This window comes from Bos taurus, chromosome 24, assembly GCF_002263795.3.
Source record: "Bos taurus isolate L1 Dominette 01449 registration number 42190680 breed Hereford chromosome 24, ARS-UCD2.0, whole genome shotgun sequence".
In the NCBI taxonomy this organism is placed as follows: Eukaryota; Metazoa; Chordata; class Mammalia; order Artiodactyla; family Bovidae; genus Bos; species Bos taurus.
The window spans coordinates 58,238,746-58,262,665 of record NC_037351.1 but is presented as its reverse complement, the minus strand read 5'-3'; the positions used below and the strand labels follow the sequence as shown (position 1 = coordinate 58,262,665).

Sequence of the window (23,920 nt, the reverse complement as noted above, 5' to 3'; positions counted from 1 at the left end):
TTTTTTTGCCTAACATTTGCTCTCTTTCAAAGGAAATGACCCAGAAGATTTAGAACATTTACCTCTGAAGCACTTAGAACTGTTTACCCAAACCAAACTCAAAACAAAATTCTAGTTTTTTGGTTTTTTTTTTTTTGGCTATGCCATACGTCTTGCAGGATCTTCCCCAACCAGGGACTGAACCCCGGCCCACGGCAGTGAAAGCAGGAAATCCTAACTAATGGAATGCCAGTGAACCCTCAAATACTGGTTTTTCAATGAATGGTACAGAAAAAAATAATTCCCAAAGACCAATTTTATCAAGAAGAATTGCTCTATCAGAGGAAAAGGGAACTAAGACACAAAAGTTAGGGGCTAACCTGTTCTCTGAGCAGAGTTCCTGAATGTGATATATAAGAAAAAATTTCATGTTAATAAAATGAATTACTAGGGATCGAGAACCCATGGTCCTTGGCAAAGTGTAGCCCCTCTTGTAAGTTCCTGGGAGAATACTGGTATGATGTTTGAGGGTAATTAGCCTTCAAGTCCACTTAGTCCATTCAGGCTGTTGTAATAAACACCAATAGACTGGTGGCTTATAACATTTTCACTTTATCTTCACTCGGTGGAAGGGGCAAGGGAGCTCAAAGAGTGGGGTCTCTTTTATAAGAGCACTAATCTCATAATACACTAATACACCGAGAATACACTAATATATTCAGTGCCCTGAATATTCATTGGAAGGACTGATGCTGAAGCTGAAGCTCCAATACTTTAGCCACCTGATGGGAAGAGCTGACTCATTAGAAAAGACCCTGATGCTGGGAAAGATTGAAGGCAGGAGAAGGGGATGACAGAGGATGAGATGGTTGGATGGCATCACCAACTCGATGGACGTGAGTTTGAGTAAGCTCCGGGAGTTGGTGATGGACAGGGAGGCCTGGCGTGCTGCAGTCCATGGGGTCACAAAGGGTTGGACACTACTGAGCAACTGAACCACAAAATCTCATACTCTAGGGCTCCAACCTCATGACCTAAGCATGAAGTCCTACATCTTAATACCATTTCCATGGGGTTTAGGACTCAGTATATGAATTTTGGCGGGAGGGACACAAAGTCAGATTGTAGCATCCATGAACGCCAGATACCATGAACATATTTTAAAACCATGCTTGTCTTGTATCAGAATTGGCATGTGAATTATGATTTGTTTTATACCAGAAAGTTTGAAATATTCACAATTTTTAAAACCACAAATAAAGGATAAAACTTATTTTCAGGGACTTCCCTGATCGTCCAATGGTTAAGACTTCAAGCTTCCACTGCAGGGGGCACAAGTTTGATCCCTGGTCCGGGAACTAGATCCCAAATCCTGCAGCAGAGATCCTAGGTCCCACAGGTAAGACCCTGCACAGCCAATAAATATTTTAAAAATAAAATGTAAATACCATTTTTAAAAAAGATTCCACATGTTGCATAGCATGGCCACAAAAAAAATTTTCCTTTTAGTCCAGTGCCTGACTCTGTCATATAATTGGAGTGGATGAGATGAATGGGAGATGCATGGGACTGCCTGACTCTGTCATATAATTGGAGTGGATGAGATGAATGGGAGATGCACGGGACCCTGTTTCATCTAGTTTGTCGTGACATAAAATAGCATGCCTTCCTAATTATCCCACAGACCAGCTGTAGGATGATGTACAAGACCTGCTTTCTTGTCAAAGATGCAGCCAGTGCTGCTCAGAAAGTCGCTACACTGGCAGTTCTCTTGACAACCCAAACTGCTCCAGTACCGCTTGGAGCTGTATAACTGTAGAGGACTCTGGCCATGGGTATCTGATTCCTCTCATTTGACAACACTCCACACAGCCCCACACCATGGCATATCACACCACACCGCAGCACACCATGTCACCGCAGTACCATGTCACATGCCTGTGTGGCGGGGGTTGGGGTGGGCAGGGAAGGGCATGGATCAGGACATTCAGAAGGCATTTTCCTTCTAGAAGGAAGACATGTCTATACCATGGGACAGACACAAAACACAGAATCCAACAACTACTACTGCTACTACTAAGTCGCTTCAGTCGTGTCCGACTCTTCACGACCCCATGGACTGCAGCCCACCAGGCTCCTCCATCCATGGGATTTTCCAGGCAAGAGTACTGGAGTGGGGTGCCATTGCCTGCTCCAACAACTATAAAGGGCCCAAAGGAATCTATTCCACACTCGTATACAGTAAAGGGATCCCTTCTACAATAGCCCAGTGGAGCCTTAGCTGAAAGCTCCCTGAGGTAGATAGTGAAAGTGACTCACTTGTGTCTGACTCTTTGCCACCCCATGGACTATAATATAGTCCAATTTTCCAGGCCAGAATACTGAAGTGGGTAGCCTTTTCCTTCTCCAGGAGATCTTCCCTACCCAGGAATTGAACCGGGGTCTCCTGAATTGCAATTGGATTCTTTACCAGCTGAGCCACAAGGGAAGCCCAGGAATACTGGCATGTGTAGCCTATCCCTTCTCCAGCAGATCTTCCTGACTCAGGAATTGAACCGGGGTCTCCTGCATTGCAGGCGGATTCTTTACCTACTGAGCTATCAGGGAAGCCCAGTGGTACAGAATTCACCTTCGGCTGCTGCAAGGGAATTCAGCCACCACCCCTTCCAAATGTGGGTTTGTGGACACCTCTAATTGTTAAAAAAGCCTTCCTTGTCTTAAGCTGATATCGGCAGCACCTCCGACCCCTTAGCCCCGGCTCTCTCGTATGCCGCTCCGCAGCTGAGCTTCAGGTCCCACTCAAACCCCTGATGGTGCCCCCACTCAGCCTTCTCATTCCCAGTGAGGACGTCTTCAGTTCTTTCCTCAATTCTCACCGCACAGTGTCAACACTGTTAACCCACCGGGCAATCCTGCTCTGACCGTCACTGTCCCCAGGTGAAGCCGGCCTTGCAGAAGGCTCTGGTGCTGTCGCTCCCCACACCTGGCCTCCCTTGATGTTTGAGCTAACTGATAGTCGGGAATTAGGATCCTAGATCCAGTTCTGCCAGCGCGTGACCTTCACCCAGTCATTGATTGTCTCTGGAAGTTCATTTTCACAAGAGTGAAAACGGACGGGCTGGCTGACTTTACATTCTCTGATTCACGCAACGCTTTCAAGGGCAGTTGATATCCAGTGCAGATTTATCTTGTGAAACAGAGCAGATTGGCCCACGGTCACTGTCGCAGACCGGGGTTTCTTTACTAACTCCAGCTGAGCAGAGGGACAGCAGGCCCCTGGGTGGACAGGGGACTGAGTCTTTGTAGGTACTAGAAAGGAAAGGGATCAAGAACATAGAGGGCTGCCCATGGAGAGAAAATTTAGAGGTCCAGGGAGCATTTCTAGCCAGGCAGAAGGAACTGTAGTGAGTCTGGGGAGAGGTGTGGTAGAGTAGAGTCCAAGAAGACAAATGGACTTTCTGATTTGCCAGGAGTTAGTTTAGTCCTCACTCAGATATGCACCCTTCCAGTGTAATGAAGGAATATTAACACAGCTCAGCCATTCGGAGGCCAACTAATCCAGTTTGTGAGGTGTATGAGCACTTCATCTTCGTTCTTTGTCTACCTGCTAGATCACCGCTTACAAACAGAACCATCAGAGACAGGGAGGAGAGTGAGACCAAAAGCCATCACAGCTTCTGATAACAGGATGATTTCCTACGGAATTAAACCTCCCTCTGAAAAGAACTGCAAGCTCTGGACAAAACACAGAGAGAAACAATAGCCTGAAGGTACCAGAGAAGAGCCCAAAGCAGGTTTGCTCTGGAGGGGAATCAGATCTACACTTGGAGGGGAAAAAAAGCACGCATGAGTTTTTGTTTGTTTATAGGTTACTACTGCTGGCTCGCCCCACTCAAACTTAGTTAAAACTCAGAAAACGTGCAGTCATATTGGCTGCAGTTGTATGGGCTCCAAGAACCAGCAGAGTCTGGGATAAAAGAGCGATTCCCGGAAGGGAGACGGACCTACGAGGGCAGTCCTGAAATCCGTGTAGTCAGTCACTGTCAGTCGCCCAGTCGTGTCCGACTCTTTTGACCCCATGGACTGTAGCCCATCAGGCTTCTCTGTCCATGGACTTCTCCAGGCAAGAACACTGGAGTGGGTTGCCACTCCCTTTTGCAGGGGATCTTGCTGACCTAGGGATCGAACCCAGGTCTCCTGCACTGCAGGCAGATTCTTTACCATTAGAGCCACCAGGAAATCTATGTAGATACTGGCTAATCCCTGACCTATGCATGCGTTAGGCTGACTGCAAGCAGCCCCGTTAACTGTTTCTTAACTGAACTAAGAATTCTGTCGCTGCCCATCCGAGAGAAACAGTTTGCAGTTTGTATCCAGCTAAGTTCACTAACAGATAAACAAAAATACTCTTTAAAAAACATAACTCACCGAATAAGTAGAAAGGAAGAAACAATAAAGAGCACAAATCAGTGACATAAAAAACAAAAAATGGAAAAAAAATGAACTCAGAAGTTTTTTTTGAAAGGATCAACAAAGTTGACAAATACTAGAAAGACTGCTTAAGGGGGAAAAAAGAGTGAACACAAACATCAACACGAGAAACAAAAGAAGGAATACGGCACAGGTCCTCCAGATACTAATAAAAAGTCGGAGTGTGTGCTAAGTCGCTTCAGTCGTGTCTGACTCTGCGGCCCTATGGACTGTAGCCCGCCAGGCTCCTCTGTCCATGGGATTCTCCAGACAAGAATACTGGAGTGGGTTGCCATGCCTTCCTCCAAGGGATCTTCCCAACCCAGGGATCAAACCCAAGTCTCTGCATCCCTTGCAGCCCGGTTCTTTACCACTAGCGCCACTTGGGAAACCCATGAAAGTGAAAGTCACTCAGTCATGTCTGACTCTTTGCGACCCCATGGACTATACAGTCCATGGAATTCTCCAGGCCAGAATACTGGAGCAAGTAGCTTTTCCCTTCTCCAGGGGATCTTCCCATCCCAGGGATTGAACCCAGGCCTTGCGAGTTGCAGGCAGATTCTTTACCAGCTGAGCCACAAGGGAAGCACAAGAATACTGGAGTGGGTTGCCTATCCCTTCTCCAGCGGATCATCCCCACCCAGGAATCAAACTGGGGTCTCCTGCATTGCAGGTGGATTCTTTACCAACTGAGCTATCAGGAAGTTTAATAGGCAGAAAACAAAACAAAAGTTTGATAAGGGAATATTATGGAGAATTTTGTGCCAATAAATTTGACAACTTTGTGAACTTGACAAATCTTTGACACAACACACCTCACGAATACTGACACATGATAAATAGAACAACTCCATGTTTATTTAAGAAATAGAAATAATTCTCAAAATTCTATCCACAAAGAAAACCCAGGCCCACATGACTTCACTGGTAAATTCCGCCAAATATTCAAGGAAGAAACAACATCAGCCTTACAGAGACCCTTTCAGGAAACAGGAGTGGAGGGTTTGAACTGGGAGCCGAGCTGCCTGGGTCTAAACCTCAGCCCTAAATTTAGCAGGTGGGTCCTTGACCAAGCTCATCCTCAGTCGTGTCTGACTCCTTACGGCCCCATGGACTATAGCCAGGCTCCTCTTTCCATGGGGTTCTCCAGGCTAGAATACTGGAGTGAGTTGCCATTCCCTTCTCCAGGGGATCTTCCCAACCCAGGGATCATACCAAGTCGCCTGTGTCTCCTGCATTGCAGGCAGATTCTTTACCTGTTGAGATATCAGAGAAGAAAGAAAATATGAGAGGAGGGACTTCTTCCAAGCAAATTAATTAGGCAAATACCCTGACTCTAAATTCTGATCAAAACATTATAAGCAGACCAATTTCCCTGTTGCCTAGAGATTTAAAAATATCCTCAGCAACTAATAACAAATCAAATTCAGCAATATAGAAAATGGATAATATATCATAAACAAGTTAGCTTTATAAGCAAGCTTTATTTAAGTGACAGACTGGGAGAAATATTTTCAAAATGTGTATCTGATGAAAGACTGGAATCGGGGAGAAATATATTTCTTTTTTATATCTAATTACATATAAATATATAGTTTAATGCATTTTATATAGATGACATACACAGCTTGATTCCATTCTTTTGTCAGATATAAATTATATAATTTGTAGAAATATATATTTAAACTCTTGCAACTAAACAATTAAAATTTTAAAAACAAGAAAAGAAAGGCAAAATCATTGAGCAAGGAAGATACACCAATGGTTGAGCACCTGAAAAGGTGCTCACTGCAACTGTCAGGAAAATGAAAATTGAAAACAACCACAAAATGACTTTCTTTCTGTTTTCTTTCTCTTTGGCCACACTGCATGGCTTGTCGGGTCTTGGTTTCCCAACCAGGGGTCAAACCCATACCCGCTGCCGTGGACTCGAAGAGTCCTAACCACAGACTGCCAGGGGATTCCTTCTTTCTCCTTTTTTTCTTTTTTTAACAAAATGTCATTTTACCAGTAAAGTGTTTAAAATTTTAAAAACTGACAACAACAAGTGTGGGTCAAAATGTGTTGTAATTGGACTGTTTATATATTATTGCAGGGAGTATTAACTAACACAACAACTCTGGGGAAGAGTTCTGGAAGTTTCATATAAAAATAACACTCTGAGCTAAACTGCCTCTGACCTAGCGTTCCGCTCTCAGGATTTGAAAGTGCACGTCCTCAAAGAAGATGTGCCCACGAATGCTGACAGCAGCTGTATTAATAAGAGCCAGGAAGTAGAAACAGTCCAGGGGCCTGTTAACGGGTGCGTGGGTAAACAGCCACGGAATATTCCCACAGCTCAGCAGCAAAAAGGAATGACCCTCTGATACAGGAAACAACACGGATCCATCGCAAAAGCATGAAGGTGAATGAAAGCCGTCTTGTGCAAAGTAGGTGCTAACGCAACCCCATTTGTAATAAGTTCTTGAACAGGTAAACTATTCAATGGTGAAAAATACTAGAAAAATGTTTGCCTCTACAGGAATGGTGGTGAGCACTGACCAGGAAGGGGCAGGCAGGAATTTTCTGGGGTGATTTTAATGCACACTATCTTGATAGGGGTTTGCTACAAAAAAGCATATTAAGGTATACATCTTTGTGAAATTCATTAAATAGTACATTAGATGTATACATTTCACCATATGTATGTTTTATTGAAAAAGAAAAAGAGAATCCTTAAAAAACTATTGAACTCTAGCCAATGATATACTCGCAATTGTGTATTTGGGGATAAAATGCACTGAAACCTGCAGCTTACCTTAAGAAATACAAAAAGGAACAAACAAAACCAAGAGATGGATTGATAGATAAGAGATGGGTAGATGAAGAGATAGAATAGAACAATATAGCAAAGTATTAATTTTAAAATCTAGGTGGTGGGTACATGGTGTTTATAATCCTTCAACTTTATTATATGTTTTAAATTTATCCAAATATATATTTTATATTTATAATTAAATGTTGGGGCAGAATGTGCAAACTTCTCTACTTTTGGCAGCTCTAGTGAAAAATGTATGACAGGAAGAAAGGCTGAAACAAAGAAGTGAAACACAGTATTCTCCATACACGTTAATCTTTCACTTTCCTCTCTGCAAAAGCATTCAAATAGAAAACAGATATTTGCTTCATACTCTTGTGTTCATGTGTAGGACTCTCATTTAAGAGTTCAGAGCATTGAACAATATGTAAATATCACTCCCACAAAAGATGAAACTTTCTACAAGAATTTCACATCTCTTAACGCAATTAAAATAGAAAAGTTAATGCATTTTAATGCTCATAGCAGCACTATTTACAATAGCCAAGACATGGAATTCAGTCAATCTGATTTCAATATTGACCATCTGGTGATGTCCACGTGTAGAGTCTTCTCTTGTGTTGTTGGAAGACGGTGTTTGCTACGACCAGTGTGTTCTCTTGGTAAAATCCTGTTAGCCTTTACCCTGATTCATTTTGTAGTGAAGGCCAAACTTGCCTGTTACTCCAGGTATCTCTTGATTTCCTACTTTTGCATTCCAGTCCCCTATGATGAAAAGGACATCTTTTTTGGGTGTTAGTTCTAGAAGATCTTGTAGGTCTTCATAGAACCGTTCAACTTCAGCTTCTTCAGCGTTAGTGGTTGGGGCACAGATTTGGATTACTGTGATGTTGAATGGTTTGCCTTGGAAACAAACCAAGACCATTCTGTTGTTTTTGAGACTGCACCCAAGTACTGCATTTCAGACTCTTTTGTTGACTGTGAGGGTTACTCCATTTCTTTAAGGGATTCTTGCCCACTGCTGCTGCTGCTGCCAAGTCGCTTCAGTCGTGTCCGACTCTGTGTGACCCCATAGACGACAGCTCACCAGGCTCCCCTGTCCCTGGGATTCTCCAGGCAAGAACACTGGAGTGGGTTGCCATTTCCTTCTCCAATGCATGAAAGTGAAAAGTGAAAAGTGAAAGTGAAGTCGCTCGGTCGAGTCCGACTCTTAGCGACCCCATGGACTGCAGCCTAGCAGGCTCCTCCATCCATGGGATTTTCCAGGCAAGAGTACTGGAGTGGAGTGCCATTGCCTTCTCCAATTCTTGCCCACAGTAGTAGATATAATGGTCATCTGAATTGAATTCTCCCGTTCCTGTCTATTTTAGTTCACAAATTCTTAAGATGTCATATAAATTAAACTCAGATTCAGAAATTGTGAAAATTTTTTGCCTCCTAAAAAACTCTTATTATGGACAAATTACAAATCTAATCAAAAGTAGAAATACAAGTATAACAAATCCACATGGACCCACGTTTAGCACTTGGGTGGCACTTCACCCAGTGCCACTGTCCTTGGAAAACTCTGTACTGTTGAAATTCCGTCTATAAACTGGAGACATCATTCTTAGATTATGTCTAAGCCCTTGAGCTGTAGAAGAATAATATAAGTAAACACAGTGATGCTTGCTTGTTTTCTTAGGTCATTTTAGAGATCTTAAAAGATTTCCAAGTTGTGTTTCTTTAACTCTCATTCCTTTAACTTACAACACATCTACCCTCTAGTTAGTGCACAAGCTCCTGACATTTGAATAAAGATGACTTCTGGGGAGCATCTTGAAAACCCCATTGAAAGCATCTTGTGGTTAAAAGGGGCTAATTAGTTTGGTCAGGACATAAGATCAGCATTTTTAGGGCTTAAGGGGTCAAAGGAGAAAGTACAATAAAAATTGACAAACAAATGTCCATAAAGTTGCAGTCAACTGTAAAAGCTAATAGTCTGCCGTAGAGACAGAGGAGCCCCTCTGGAGAAAAGAACGGCATTCCCTAAGATGGTGCACCCCGCTAAGAGAGGACGGCGCAGCAGGCTCCCGCAGACGGCAGTGGCGTGGCGTGGAGCCCCGACTCCTGGTTTGACGCACATTCACATCAAAGGCGGAGCAGGCAATCCCAGCCAGCGCTGATGCTAACAAGACTGGAGTGGACTGAGCTGACTTTTGAAAGCGATCAAATGATTCCTATGGACTATTTGGGAAGGACAAGCGAAACAGTTTGACGTTTCCAAACGTCTGGGAAATAATATTTTAGAAAAGCTCCAAAGGACTGAATAAAAGAATGCGGGAAAAAAAGTGTACCCATGCTCGTTAATAGCTGTGTGAGATGAGACAACTTACTAAATCTGTGTCCTCGTCTGTGAAGCAGAGTTCCTCACAGTTATCCATTAAATCAGCCACAACTGTGTCTCACACATGTTCTAAATGCGAGGGATCTGAAAACAAGGTCCCCTTTCTCATGCGGCGTAGATTCTAATGAGGGGAGACAGGTAACAAAGAAATCAGTAAAGAGGAAGGCAGTTTTGGAGAGTGGAAGGTGCTGTGAGACCAATAAAATGAGGAAGAAGGATCACGGGAACATGTGAGAGGGCACTGCAGGCAGCGAGCACAGTCAGTGCAAAGGCCCTGAGGCAGCGAGGGGCTTGGGCGTTTTCAAGAGAAAAGGCCCGTGAGGCTGTAGACCAGTTAGCAAGTGGCAGCTGATGGGAGAGTGGCCGGAAGTACTCCAGGAGGCCATCCGGAAACTGGGGGAGAGACAAACAGGCTTATAAGAATCCTGCCCTTACAGGATGCCAGGAAGAGGAAATGAGGACTGACCCCCTGATCACTGCCCTTTCAAAAACGGGAGGGGAGGACTCTCCTGGAGTCCAGTGGTTAAGAATCGGCCTGCCGATGTTGGGGCGTGGGTTTGATCCCTGGACTGGAAAGATTCTACATATCTGAGGGCAACTAAGCCCGTGTGCCACAGCTACTGAGCCGGCTTGCTCTTAGAGCCCCTGCCGTGAGAAGCCCGATCTCGGGAACTGGAGAGCAGCCCCTGCTTTCCGAGACTGTAGAAAGCCTGGGCACAGCAACAAACGCACAGCACAGCCAGAAATCAAGTAAACAAAAATTCTGAAGAGAAGAACCCTGGAGACGACCAAACTCTGGGTGGCAGTTGGGTCAAGGCTGCTGCAAAGCGGGCATCCTCAGATTTGCCTTCTTAGCACCCTAAGAGGATTGATGGGCTTCAAGACCATCAGCCCCTTGAGATAAATGTCTCTTGTGCTTCCCCTAGACACTCTGAATTCAATTAGTTTAATTAGAAAACAAGTAAAGAGGAATTATCTGAATTTAGCTTTGCTTTGCTTCTAACAATTAAAAAAAAACCAAAAAGCACATTTCTTTGGCAGAAATCCAAGTTTCCCTTTATTTACCTATTATGAGATAATGATGTAAATGTCCCACATTTTTTGGCAAAAAGGTGAGCATCTCTTGCCCAAGAGGTCACATTTTACTTTTAGAAGTAATGACACTTTCTGATTTCTTGACTCTTGAATGAAGTAGGAGCACTGATACGCTAGTCAATATTTTAAAAACATATTTTTAAAACATTAAAGGACATTGAGAGTGAGAATGCTCTGATTTTGCAGTGTTTGCTAATTTGGATTGTAAAAATACTCCCACTATGGCTGATTTCAAGCTACTTAGAGGAACTCAGAGCTGGCGAAAGGTGCTAACCTTCGGTGCACAAGTCAGGAAGAGCTGGTTCTCTCGAAGCAATGTGTCAGGCTATCAACTGTTTGCTCAAAGGCCCTGCAAATCTGTTGCCAAGGGCACTTTTCTCCTCCACAAAGGCTACCTGGATTTGCATCAGCTGCAAAAGCAAGCTCAGGGCCAAGGTAACTTGACAAGTGACTGGGGAGCATCCTGAGGAGCAGCTTCGTTGCGTGTGCACAACAAACATATTCCTCTGGGATTCAAGCGCGGACCAGGTCTATGCGCAAGCATGGGGCACCCAATGACGGGTCCTGCGAGCTGAGGGGCAATGGCAAAGCCACAGCAGCCTGGTGGAGTCTGCAAGTCTGGAGCCTAGCCTCCAGCCCAGCTGCATGCAGATGCTCTGTCTCATTAGGGTGATCTGGACCCACGTTTCCACACCCACTAAGGAAAAATGGCAGCTAGAAGCCAAAGAGCAGATACCAAGCTTTGTCACCAAGCTTCCTCTTCTAATTCCTAAGCCTGTGCTCAGTCACTAAGTCGTATCCAACTCTTTGGGACCTCATGGGAGCCCACCAGGCTCCTCCATCCATGGGATTCTCCAGGCAAGAATACTGGAGTGGGTTGCCATGCCCTCCTCCAGGGGATCTTCCCCACCCAGGGATCAAACCCGGGTCTCCTGCATTGCTGGCAGATTCTTTACCACTGAGCCATCTGGGAAGCTCGTGGTCCTCTGAAATAACAGGAAACTAAACTGTTAGTTTAGGTTTTAAGTATTGTTGTTCCCAAAATGATGTAATTAGGAAGCAAGGAGAGTGCTAAAGAGGACAGGCTTCTTCCTAATTACTGGATGGTCTGCAGAGAGCTATGGTCCCTGTTCCTACATCAAAGGAAGACTTTCAAATGGAGCCTTCTGTCAGAAAACACAGGTGTCCCCAACGGGGCTATGTTTCATTTTTGTTAGTAGATTAGATGTCCGTTTTCATCTGCTCTTCCAACAAGGCGCTCAGTTCAACCAGAGATGCCTGTGAGGCCCATCTCTTCATTGGCTTATGTATTTTAGCCACAATTAATTTATAGGATTTTTATTCACTGCACTATACTTATATCAACACCTTTTTTTCTGCTGCACTGCTCGCCTTGTGGGATCTCAGTTCCCCAACCTGGGGTTGAACCCGTGTCCCCTGAAGTGGAAACCCACAGTCCTAACTAACGGATCACCAGGGAATTCCAAACACTTATTTCAATGTAACCTGAAAATAGTAGAGAAGATTTAGGTGGTCATGTTGGCTAATAAGCTGGAATTTAGGAAGTGTGTTGATCATTTGTGCCAATTTGGTGGAAGTGATGAGGGATTGTCTACTTATAAAAAATGGAATTTGTGATAAGAACTCCAAGAACATTTTCCTGATATACCTTCTGTGACGCTTCAAGTAGGGAAGTGTTTCATCAGTTGGGAAGATCTGATAGTGAGAGATAGTATGTTTTATCTCTAGACTCGTATGTCAGTATTAACGAGAGTTTTGCTATTGATTTTTTGGGCAATGACTGTCAGTGGCTTGTATATTGTATTGATGATATACCGTAATAGACAGTATAGAGGAGAAAGCGTGTGTGCACGCTAAGTTGCTTCAGTCATGTCTGATTCTTTGCAATCCTATGGACTGTAGCCTGCCAGGCAGTAAAAAACCTGCCTGCCAGTGCAGGAAATGTACGAGACGCGGGTTCGATCCCTGGGTCGGGAAGATCCCCTGGAGGAGGGCCTGGAAAGAAGACACTCCAGTATCCTTGCATGGAGAATCCCATGGACAGAGGAGCCTGGCGGGATATAGTCCATGGGGTCGCAAAGAGTCGGACACGCCTGAAGCGACTTAGCACACGTGTATGTGTACACACACCATATTGGGAGGTGGTACATGAAGTGGATATTAGATGGATATTCCTGAAAAAGCACCAGGGTTCAAGTCCTAACTCCACCTGAAACCAGCTGTAAACCTCTGGCAAGTGACGTGTCCTCTCTGTGTCTCGGGTTCCTTGTCTGGAAAGTGGAGATAATAATAGTGTCTACTTCACAGGGTTATCGTGAGAATTACGATAAACAGGGTTATCATAATTAGATAATCTACATAAAGGACTCAGAAGAGTGCCCACTGGCATATAGTTAGTGTTCAATAAATAATGTATCATGTATACATAAATGTTAACTTTTGATGACTGAATTCATTTGACTTCAGTGTGTGTGTGTGTGTCTGTGTGTCTGTGTGTGTGTGCACGTGTGTGTTTTCAGTGATTATATGTGTTGAATTTTGCTTTGGCTATAACTAAAGTTAGGTTGCTCTGCCCAAATGAGCATGTATCACTTGCAGGAGGAGACGGTGTGGCATGAGACAGATGGACTTATTCCTGAATTAAAAGGCATCTACTAAGGGGATAGTCTCCATGAAGACATCACGTTAGTTTTATACACTTTATGGAGTGATAACCCAAAGGTCTTCCAACAGGCACTTTATCCGCCCGAACCTGAAACATCTCTTCAAGGTGAGATTACTAGATTCCAAAACCATGAGCTCACTTAGTGAGTGTGCGCCGTGCACAGGAAAGTCACTCCGTAAATGCTCGTTTCCCCTGGAGTGTTGTGGGCAAAGCAGCCCACCCAGAAAGGACACCCCCTTACACATCAAAGGTGAAGAGCCACCGCCCTGCTGGTGTTTGGACTTTGTTTGGACTTTGTTTTCTGCAAGCTCACCAGTCCCTAGCCCCTTTCTCCTCAAAATCTTCCAGCTCCGATTGTCGTTCTAGATCACCTACCCCACATCACGCCCAGCCTCAGACCCTCAGACACCCCCTAAGTCCTAACCACCCTCTTTCTCCTTACTTCCGGAAAGGTTTCCCCAAACCACGCCAAGTCCGAAGGGGTTCAGCAGCATAAAATTCAATCCACACGGGGTGGGGAAGGGGGTTTTCTTTGATCTACCTAATGAATTAATGAATTAAACAGAAGTGGAGTTCAGAAGCCAGGCTCCTTACTTTTGCTGAAGCTGGGCTGATTACGAGCAGGCAGAACTGCTGGAAAAATGCAGCTTTGGACCAGAAGAATTAGGGACATGGCCGAGTCCATTCATCTTCCCTAATCGAGTTCTTGGGAAATACACATGTAGATTAGCCCCTAACAATGGCCCCCGGCTGATTGCTTGGAGGACCCTGCACTGTGCCCACAATGCTCCTGACTAGCTCTTTATGCCAGGCACAAAAGAAGTCCCAGCCTCCCCTCGTCCTGCCTTGCCCTGTCTCCTCTGTGGTCCCTTGCCAGTGGCTGTTGAAGTCCTTTCTGCTTTTCTCTGAAATAAACTCTGAAATGAACTGTAAATAGAAGCTAACCTCACCTGCACCTGTTGGGGAGTGCGGGGCAGTTCCAGAGGGAATTAACTTTGGAAAACAAGGCCGTAAGCCCCTTAGCGTGTGGGCAGGAGCTTAAGAAAATGCTGCCAATCTTTGTTGAGCGGTGGTTACAGAGATCAATGTAATATTGGGGGAGTTGACATAAAACGCATACTCAGAGGGGAAACAACAGATAGCAACCGATTATCCCTGCTGCTACCCTCAGGTCACTAAGGGGTCATCAGCCCCCCTCTTTGTAACCAGGTGGGGGACCATATGGGGTGCCCCCAGCCCGTTTTCAGGGAGAGCGCTTCTGGCAGCCTAGGAGAGCTGAAGGGGGCTGGCCGCAGGCTTCTCCTGCCCTGGGGTGGGGCCCTGCCGAGGGTCTGTCCTTCGCCCTGGACCCCGGCGCCCAAAGGCCACTGTCTGAACCGCATCTCTCTGAGGAACTAAGCTACCTCTGCCTCAGCGTTTTGTACACAGGATTCAGGATCTGGGGAGGATTAAAGACAGACTGCAGACTAAGATGCGTCTTGAATCTGTTCAAAAATATCACACTCTGCTGTAAGGATTACAAATGAGGGACAGCCAGACAGCACTGGATAAGGAGTCGGAGAGTCTGAGTTCTGGTCCTGTCTGCTCCACTTAAGGGCTGTATCACTTACAGCCTCAGTCTTCTCTTCTGTAAAATGGGGGCAAATATATTTTTCTGGCTCACCTCGCAGGGTTGTAAGGCTAGGATGGTATGAATGTGCTGCCACCCATAAAGTGATATGCAAAACTATAAAGTGAGTATTGATCTTCATTAATGTAGCTTTTTAAAAAAAAGTTTCTCATGTGAGTCAGTAGCTCAAGTTTACCCACGGCAAACTCATGTGTTTGCTATTTTAATTTACCTTTTTATAGTTTTATTAAAAACAGAGAGATTAGTGGACTGAACCCCTCCCGTGCGCCCATTCTGGAGAATTAATAATCATTTCCATTTAAAGATCCTTAACATTGTCTCGTGCCCTTTTAAATGTCCTTCTAATATTAATTTAAAGGTGGAGGATCCTAAGATAGGAGTTTTTCTCCTGTTGTTGGCAGAGGATGAGATGCTTATATAGCATCACCAACTCAATGGACATGAATTTGAGAAAGCTCCGGGAGATAGTGAGGACCAGGGAAGCCTGGAGTGCTGCAGTCCATGGGGTGGCAAAGAGTCGGATACACTTAGCGATTGAACAACAGCACTTCCTTTGTCTTGCTCTCATACTGGAAGTTAAACCCCTGAGGCCATGGGCCCCAGCCTCTCCTTTCTTGTGTGATGTCCAGGCCCACATCAGTGTCCTACCCTCAGTAGGGACACAGTAGGTGCCCATCTTAACGCAAGATGAAGTCAGTCAACATGGGGGCAGGGGAGAGGCGCCTACCTAGAGATCAGAGGGCAAAGGAATTTTAAAAATCTCAGGTTTCTATCTGTATGAGATGGTGGATGTTAACTAAACCAGTAATCATTTACGTGCGTATGCATTTGTGTATGTGTCAAATCATGATGCTGCACACCTTAAACGTACATAGTCAACACAACCAGGAAACAAAAGGAAAAGAATCTCTAGATCCTCAGGCTTTTATTTGGAAAGCATTTTGGTTCACACTTCCTGCCAGCATTTCAATGAAGGTTGGGGGTGCTTCCTGGGATCTAGCATCAGGTGTGAGCAGTGCTGTTCACAGCACTGGGAGAAGGTGGGGGCGGGGGGAAAGTCCACCCGCGCAAATCATCTTTCCACTTGGCCTGTGGAAGCCACTCCGGGCCATGGAAGTCTCGTGGAGTCCCCGAAGGAGAAAGAAATACAGGCCGATGGCGCCCAGAGCCCGCAGAGAGGCGAGACCTTGCCCCGGGGGGAATGTCCTTCCGTCCTCAGCCTGAGGTTGGGTCATCTCGGTCTGGAACATTGTTCGGTGGGGAGGGGTCCCCTCAGGACAAACACCCAGCGGGTCTCCCACCGGCTTGAGGCCGGCCGCGCGTCGTCGGACTCGGTGCCCCCGAGCCTCGGGCTGGGCGGTGGGCCCGGGAGGTCTCCGGGCCTGGGGACGCGGATGGCCCCCCCGCCCCTGGAGCGAGCGCCGTCGTCAGGGAGCTGCGGGAGCGCCATCCGAGGGGACAGGGAGAAGCGGTTAAGTCAAACACAATCAACCTGAAACCTAAGGCTTCAAACTACGGAGAAAGAGGAGCGCAGGCAGGGGGACATACATAGGGAGAGAGAGGAGAGAATTCAAACTGTTAAGGAGTGTGGACAGACTTCCGACGCCGTAGAGCCGGGTAGCCTTCTCCGGCTCTTTCCAAGGGTCGCCGCAGGCGCTCAGCCCAGCGGAGGACCGGAGCCTGGGGGGCAGAAGGCGGGTCTGGGGTAGGGGAGGGGGCTGAAAGGAAGCTGAGCCCCCGGGGGAGGTGGGACGGAGGGCGTCGGCCCCACGCGTGCAGGCCTGGGCGAAGCGGGCCCTCGGAGCCGGGCACCCAGGCCCGTCAAACAGGCCACCGCGGGCCTCCAGCTTGTGAACGGTGGATGGAGAGAGGGGAGGGGGAAGGTTCCGAGCGCGCCCCGCCCGGCTGGGTGGGCGAGGACCCCGAGGAAGGGGAAGGACCCCGGGGAAGGACCCGCCCCGCTGCAGGGAGGGGCCAGGGCAGACGACGGTGCGGGCGAGGGGAGGAGCCGGGGCGGGCGCGCTCCCAGCCTTAGCACCCCGAGTCCCGGCCACCCGCGGGCGGAGCTCCAACTCCAGCCGGGACCCAGGCGCCCGCGGACCCGGCGCTCGCCCGCCTCTAGTGCGCGCAGGCGGGGCTGGCGGCGCTCGCGGCTCTTGGCCGCGGTTCGGTCCCCCTCGGGCTGGACGGTCGCCCCCGGGGGAGCCGACTTCGAGCCTCTGCTCGCGGTCTTCTGGGCCGGCTGCAAAGCCGAGAGCGCGGGCCGCGTCCTCCCGGCCCCGGCGCCCCCCATGCACCTGCCGGGCTGCGCCCCAGCCATGGCCGACGGCAGCTTCTCGCTCGCCGGCCACCTGCTCCGCAGCCCCGGCGGGAGCACCTCGCGGCTGCACAGCATCGAAGCCATCCTGGGATTTACCAAGGACGACGGGGTCCTCGGCTCCTTCCCGGAGGAGCGGGCCGCCCGGGGCACCAAGGAGCGGGATAGGAGGCCAGGCGCGCGGCCCGCCGGCCCCAAGGCGCCTGCCGGAGGCACCGAACCGTCTCCGCCGCCCGCACCGGCGCCAGCCCCGGAGTATGAAGGTGAGTGCACACCCCGGCTGCTCCGAGACCCTCTTAGGGCTCCCAAACTCAGGAGCTCTGCGAGAAGAGGAGAGAGCCCCTGCCTTCACTGTTATTAAAGCATCTGGGCGCGGGGCTGGAGGCTGTGTGCATAGCAAAGGCTTCCCACCTGCGCTCTGGGAAAGCTTAGGGACCCCTCGCAGCCCTCACCACCCCCCCCCCCCCCGCCTCCTTGGGCCAGCTAGGAGCCCGCGTGGGTAGGCAGGGCGGCCCCCATGTACCCCGAGCAAGTGTCTCTGACCGTCGGGGGTCTCGTCGTCCCAGCCCCCCGCCCCTACTGCCCCAAGGAGACCGGGGAGGCCCGACCGAGCCCTGGGCTGCCTGGAGGACCGTCCGCCCCCGGCGACTCGAAGCTGTTGGAGGAGGAGCAGCCCAAAAAGAAGCATCGACGGAACCGCACGACCTTCACCACGTACCAGCTGCACGAGCTGGAGCGCGCGTTCGAGAAGTCGCACTACCCCGACGTGTACAGCCGCGAGGAGCTGGCGGGCAAAGTCAACTTACCCGAGGTCCGAGTCCAGGTAAAGCGTGCAGACGGGCCCGGGGGAGGGCGGGTGGCCCAGGCTTCGGCCGGTGCTCCCTAGAATCCCCGGGCGGCCTCGCGTTTATGGCGGCACTTTGCCCGCGGACCTTCCTCGACTTGGCTTGCCCAGAACCCGCCCCCTACCCCCACCCGGGGAGCGTCACTGATTTTCCATGCGCCCCGCGCACCGGCCCTTGGACGGTCTGTTCCAGTTCGCAGTATATCTCCCCTTTGGGTCCTCTGCTTCTAAACTAAAGGAGTTGGGAATGGCTGACGAAATGGAGAGGCGACAGCATCCTGGACTAGGGAGGGGGCTCTGGGAGGGGGGTGGTCGGGAAGCCCTGAGTGGAGAGAGAGTGTAGGTAGCGGCTCCAGTGTAACCGTATTGAGGCCCCAAATGCCAGCCTGTTCGCTAACGGTGCGCACCTCCGTGAACACGAAAACCCTGTCTTCTTACGGAAGCCTGGCCCCTCGCAGTTGAAACTTTCGGAGGATTTAAGAAACTGACTTTTGCTTCTCTGGTGCACCTCCAGCCAAACTTCCCGCTGCTGCAGAGGCCCTTTTCTTTTTTATTTAAAGGGGTTTTCGCTTTAATTAAGGCTGAATTATCTTTAATCCCTGATCATTAAAATATTTGAAAGCCTTAAATATTTGCTAGTCATCTGTGAAAAATCTGGGAGGATTTCCAAATTGGGAGAGGCCTGAAGGGGAGACATTGGAAACAAATTGCGCGGCATCTGTAAGGCCCTGGGGCTGAGATGGGACTTCTGTGTGTGTCTAATGAGTTGGATTTCCAGGAAGGGAGGAAACTCAGACGTTTGGGGCTTTTAGTCTTGTCTTAAAAAGTAAAAGTGGACAGACTCTTGCTTTTTGTCTTTTCTGTTTAGTTAAAGGGGTTAAACTAACGTCATGATTTTAAAACATGGTTCCCTAATGTGACTTTAGCACTAACTGGCAGGGACAGTTCAATTTCTTCTAATTCAGGGCAGAGGAGCTGCAAGGGTTTCACTGAAGGGGTGGACATTTCAGCACCTGCTTTACAGGGAGGGCGGGTGGGGTAGGGAGAAGGGAAGAAAACAAGTGGAAAATGAAGAAAAGGGAAAGGGCAAAGCCCTCCAGTGTCCCTCTGGGATACAGGCCCAGCCCACTCAAGGGCTGTCTCCACAGCACTGTCCCACCTTCCTTCTCCTTCACTTGTTCCTTCCCTCTTGACTTGTTCGGGGATGTTTGCTTCTTGTCTAAGATGTGTTCTTCTTGAGAACAGTGTCTGACTTCTCTATCCCAGGGCCAGCACAGTGGCCCAGCGTATGGTGTGTGCTTAACACATGGCTATGATGTCATCAGATGGGGGGATCACAGGGTCCCCACTGTGTTGAGGGAGCAGTAAAGCAGGAGAAGAGCAGACTACCCCAGGCTTTAGCCCTGGAACTCTGGATACGGGACCTAAAGCCTGATATTTCATGGGATGGGGTGGGGTTTGGTGGCGGGCAGTGGAATGTGCCAGTGTTCATATATCTAATGTTTCTGGGGGAAATTAGGGCCTGGGATACACAGATGAATCATTCATAGAAAGGGACCCAGGGAATCTGCATTTTCTGTTCTTTCTCTCCCACCCACCAAATTCCAGCCTTGCAGATACTTGTCCTGTTCTGCTCAGGTGTTGGGTGGTTTTTTTCCCTCAGTTTTCCTAGGGAGTCCCTCTCCCTATTAACTCAGAACTGCTGTCTCCCTTGTTAGGTGTCAACCTTTCCCACATTTTCCTTCATAAATTCAACACTGAAGCCACCAATTTGGCCAAAGTTCCTTCTAGATTCTGCACTAAACTAGACCAGCTCTCTGTGTTCTGTTTCCCGGTGGTAACTTGGTAGTGAAGCCTTAATTACGCCTTCTCCTGTGCTTTTTATCAAATCAGCAATGGAAGTTTCAGCATTAAGAGACTTCACTCTTTAAAGAAGAGAGAGAGACTCTTGGCATGGACTCTCTAAAACAAAAAGAGAAACTTGAACTCATTGAATTCATCTTAGGGTCATGTCAAAATTAACTCCATACAATAAAAGTAGACTATTGAACTATTGTAATCCTCGAAAGCCATTTTTAAGAAATATCAGAAATACGAGTCAGATATCAATTAAATAAAAATGAAAATCTTAGGAGAGCAGCAACATGCATATTTAAATATGCCCGGGATAATAAAATCAACCCAGTTTGTCCTTCAGTTACTGTAACCAGTAATGTGGACACGGGTCCATTTTAACAGCCAGTGTTGCCAGTTAGAGTACTTCGAGCCTTCGTTTATACCTTTGTTTATAACGGAGGCAGAGGTAGATAGGCCACTGTGAGCCGTGCCACCCGGGGAGGAAGCCGGGTCTAAAGCGCAATGTCAGGATGGGCCGCCAGCCAGCAGTCTCAGAAATTTGGTGAGATCGGGTTTCCCACGGTCCGGTTCCAGGGTTAACTTCATTTCCCACCCCCCCACCCCCCCACCCCCGCCTGTTTGGTGCCACGAGTTGGAAACAACCACAGCTAAGGGTGAGGAGAAACAAGGACAGGGTGGAACCGCCAGGAGGACAGGGGTGGGACAGAGCCTCAGAGCGCGTGAGGGAAGAGGGTAGCCTTGGGCAGACGGGACAGAACGGAAGGGCACCGCGGGTGTGCAGCAGGGGTCGCGGGGTGAGAGGGGCAGGGGGAGCCGTGGAGCCCCGGTTTTCCTCGGGAGCGGGGAGTCCTGCGCCTTCCGCACCCCGACGGCGCTCTGCTGCCTTCCGCAGGTGTGGTTCCAGAATCGACGCGCCAAGTGGCGGCGGCAGGAGAAGCTGGAGGTGTCGTCCATGAAGCTCCAGGACTCGCCCCTGCTCTCCTTCAGCCGCTCCCCGCCCGCCGCAGCCCTGGCGCCCCTCGGGGCAGGCCCTGGGGGCGGTGGCGGCGGGCCGGCGGGGGGCGCCCTGCCGCTCGAGTCGTGGCTCGGGCCGCCGCTGCCGGCCGGGGGCGCTACGGCGCTGCAGAGCCTGCCGGGCTTCGGGCCGCCGGCGCAGAGCCTGCCCGCCAGCTACACGCCACCGCCGCCGCCGCCGCCCTTCCTGAACTCCCCGCCGCTCGGCCCCGGCCTGCAGCCCCTGGGGCCGCCGCCGCCGCCGCCGCCGCCCGCCTACCCGTGCGGGCCCGGCTTCGGGGACAAGTTCCCGCTGGACGAGGCGGACCCGCGCAACAGCAGTATCGCAGCGCTGCGCCTGAAGGCCAAGGAGCACATCCAGGCCATCGGGAAGCCGTGGCAGGCCCTCTAGGGGCCCCGGGGACCCAATCGGGCCAGACGCCGTCCCGTGAGCCGACCCCGAGCCGCAGGCGCGCGCACCCCTTCTCCCTGGGTCCCCCGGGCTCGGCCCCTCCTGCCCAGCGCCACGGGAACAACTGGGTCCGGGTCGGGCATCTGCGCCTGGCTCGCACCGGAGGGCTGACTCCTAGGCCAGTCGAGGCCCTCTGGCCACCCCTACGTCCCCACGGACCCCTGGCCTCGCTGCTGGACGAAGACAGGTGGCCACGTTGCCCCCACCCGGCGGGCCCCGGAGCCTCCAGGTTCAAGGAACCCAAAGCCTCTGACCTCGGCCCCTCCAGGGCGGCGTGGCAACCCCGAACAAGGACGGCTAGGAGGAAGGGGAGACGGAGAAGGTTTGAGGGACTGTTTGTAATAAGTAGCTTCAAAGAATTGAGGTGGGGCGGAGAATTAAAGATTGACCTGTTTTGGTTTGACTGGTTCAGCGCTCTCAGGACTGCGGGGGCGCGGAGGAAGCTGTGAATGCGGGTTCTGGGCGGGGGGGCTCGGGTGATGGATGAGGGGTTGCGGAAAAGCAGTTGGCTGCGGAGGAGCCGGGCCGCCCCACCCCAACACCCACACCCCACCCCCCCAACACCCCCACTCCCACCCCCACCCCCCTGCGCATCCTCACCCGGCGCTGCGCTGCCGCCCGGACTCGCCCGCGTCCACGACCCCGCGGCGCCCTAGACCCAAGCTCCCCTTTCCTGGCGCGACGGGCGCCTACGAATGTGCGGGGTTCTGGGTGCTTGGAGCCAAAGGCTCAGCTGCCTGCGCGTTCCCAGCCCCTCGATACCCTAATAGCCGGGCTGCAGCCGCTACTTGGAAGGACTGACTCCAATAGGAAGCATCCACCCACACCATCTTCCTAGGGTAAGAGCTGAACTTCCCGAAGCTCCTGGCGGCCCCGCCTCCCTCTTTCCAACCCGCGACGGCCCCAGACGCCTCTCAGATCCTTGTTCAAGTGTCCAGCTCGGGGCCAGCTCCTGCTACCCAGGGTTGATGACATTAGTGCTCCGGAGGCTGGAGCAGGCCGACGTTCGTCAGCTCCGCGTCTCAGGCTCGCCTCCCTGGACCTATCGGCTCCTCCCAGCCCAGCGGTTCGGCGTGGCGCGCGTAGGGCTGGCAGCCGCACTCCGGAAGGATGTCCTGGAGCGCTGTGCGCCGCGACCCGGGGCGCACGTCCTCGCGGGCGCGTCGTGGACAGGATTGCAGTTCTTTGGCGCCGTCTCTGGGGCTGGGGGAGGAATTCAGAAGTCTCTGCGGGCGTCAGCATCTCGCGGGGTACTCACGGAGTACTGTCTGAGGGTCGTTAGGACGTTAGTGAACCACCCCAGCCCCCTTTCCTCCTGCGACGAGCCGGGCCTCCCTGGGAAATGGGAAAGATGGGTAGTTTACCGCATGGTTTTAACTCTTGGCGACCTGGCAGGAGGCAATACAGGTTGTGATCCCACTTTTCTGATCCTGGGAGTATCCCTGTGCGGCCCTTGGGTTCCTGAAACCTACCCGCGGAAAGGAGGACTGTCGGGGCTGGAAATGGAGGTAGCGTCATCACAGGACCCAGTCCTTGCTCTGTGGGTCCTTACAGTCTGGGCATAACCAGAGCTGTGTACCCCTAGGCCCTCCTCTGGAGCCTAACACATAGTAAGCTGGTCAGTAAGAATTTATTGAGTGGGTTGTTTTTCTCAAGCCGTTGTTGTTGCTATTTGGGTTATCTGACTCTTTTGCGACCCCAGGGCCTATAGACCCCCAGACATCTCTGTCCATGGGATTTCCCAGGCAAGTATAATGGAGTGGATTGCTATTTCCTCCTCCAGAGGATCTTCCTGACTCTGGAGGGTCAAATCCTGGAGCATCAAACCTGCGTCTCCTGCATTGGCTGACAGATTCTTTACCACTGAGATATCTGGGAAGCCCCTTTCCAGGAAGGTAGGGAGTAATACATTTAATGCTTTTCTCTGACAAGAAAAATGAATGGAGTGGCCCAAGTGATATCAGCTCTCGGCAGGAAAAAAAAAATAGGTAAACTCAGGATAAATAAGTAAATTTCTCTCACTTTGGCCTATCTTCTCTTTCATCCTTCAATGCCTTCATTTTACTAGGAATAATTTATTCAGAGAACTTCAGTGGTACCTGAAGTACCTGAAGTGTGGTACTCCACTTCAGATGAGTACCACACATTCCACCCTCTTTCACCTTAGTCCTGGACACCTCTGACCTTTCCTTTCTCACCATTAGCATCTACTTTGATTTTCTTAAGGACTTCCCTGGTGGCTCAGACAATGTGGGAGACCTGGGTTCAATCCCTGGGTCGGGAAGATCCCCTGGAGAAGGAAATGGCAATCCACTCCAGTACTATTGCCTGGAAAAGCCCATGGACAGAGGAGCCTGGTAGGCTACAGTCCACGGGGTCGCAGAGTCGAACACG

General features: G+C 49.9%; 1 protein-coding gene across 1 annotated transcript; it reads left to right on the top strand.

The window, feature by feature from the left end:
• Positions 1–16,588: 16,588 nt before the first annotated feature.
• On the top strand, positions 16,589–21,920 carry RAX (retina and anterior neural fold homeobox). The gene is made up of 3 exons (XM_024984497.2): positions 16,589–17,623; positions 17,927–18,183; positions 20,954–21,920. The coding sequence occupies exons 1-3, from the start codon at positions 17,335–17,337 to the stop codon at positions 21,464–21,466; spliced, it is 1,059 nt and encodes a 352-aa protein (XP_024840265.1). The 5' UTR covers positions 16,589–17,334; the 3' UTR covers positions 21,467–21,920.
• Positions 21,921–23,920: the final 2,000 nt, after the last annotated feature.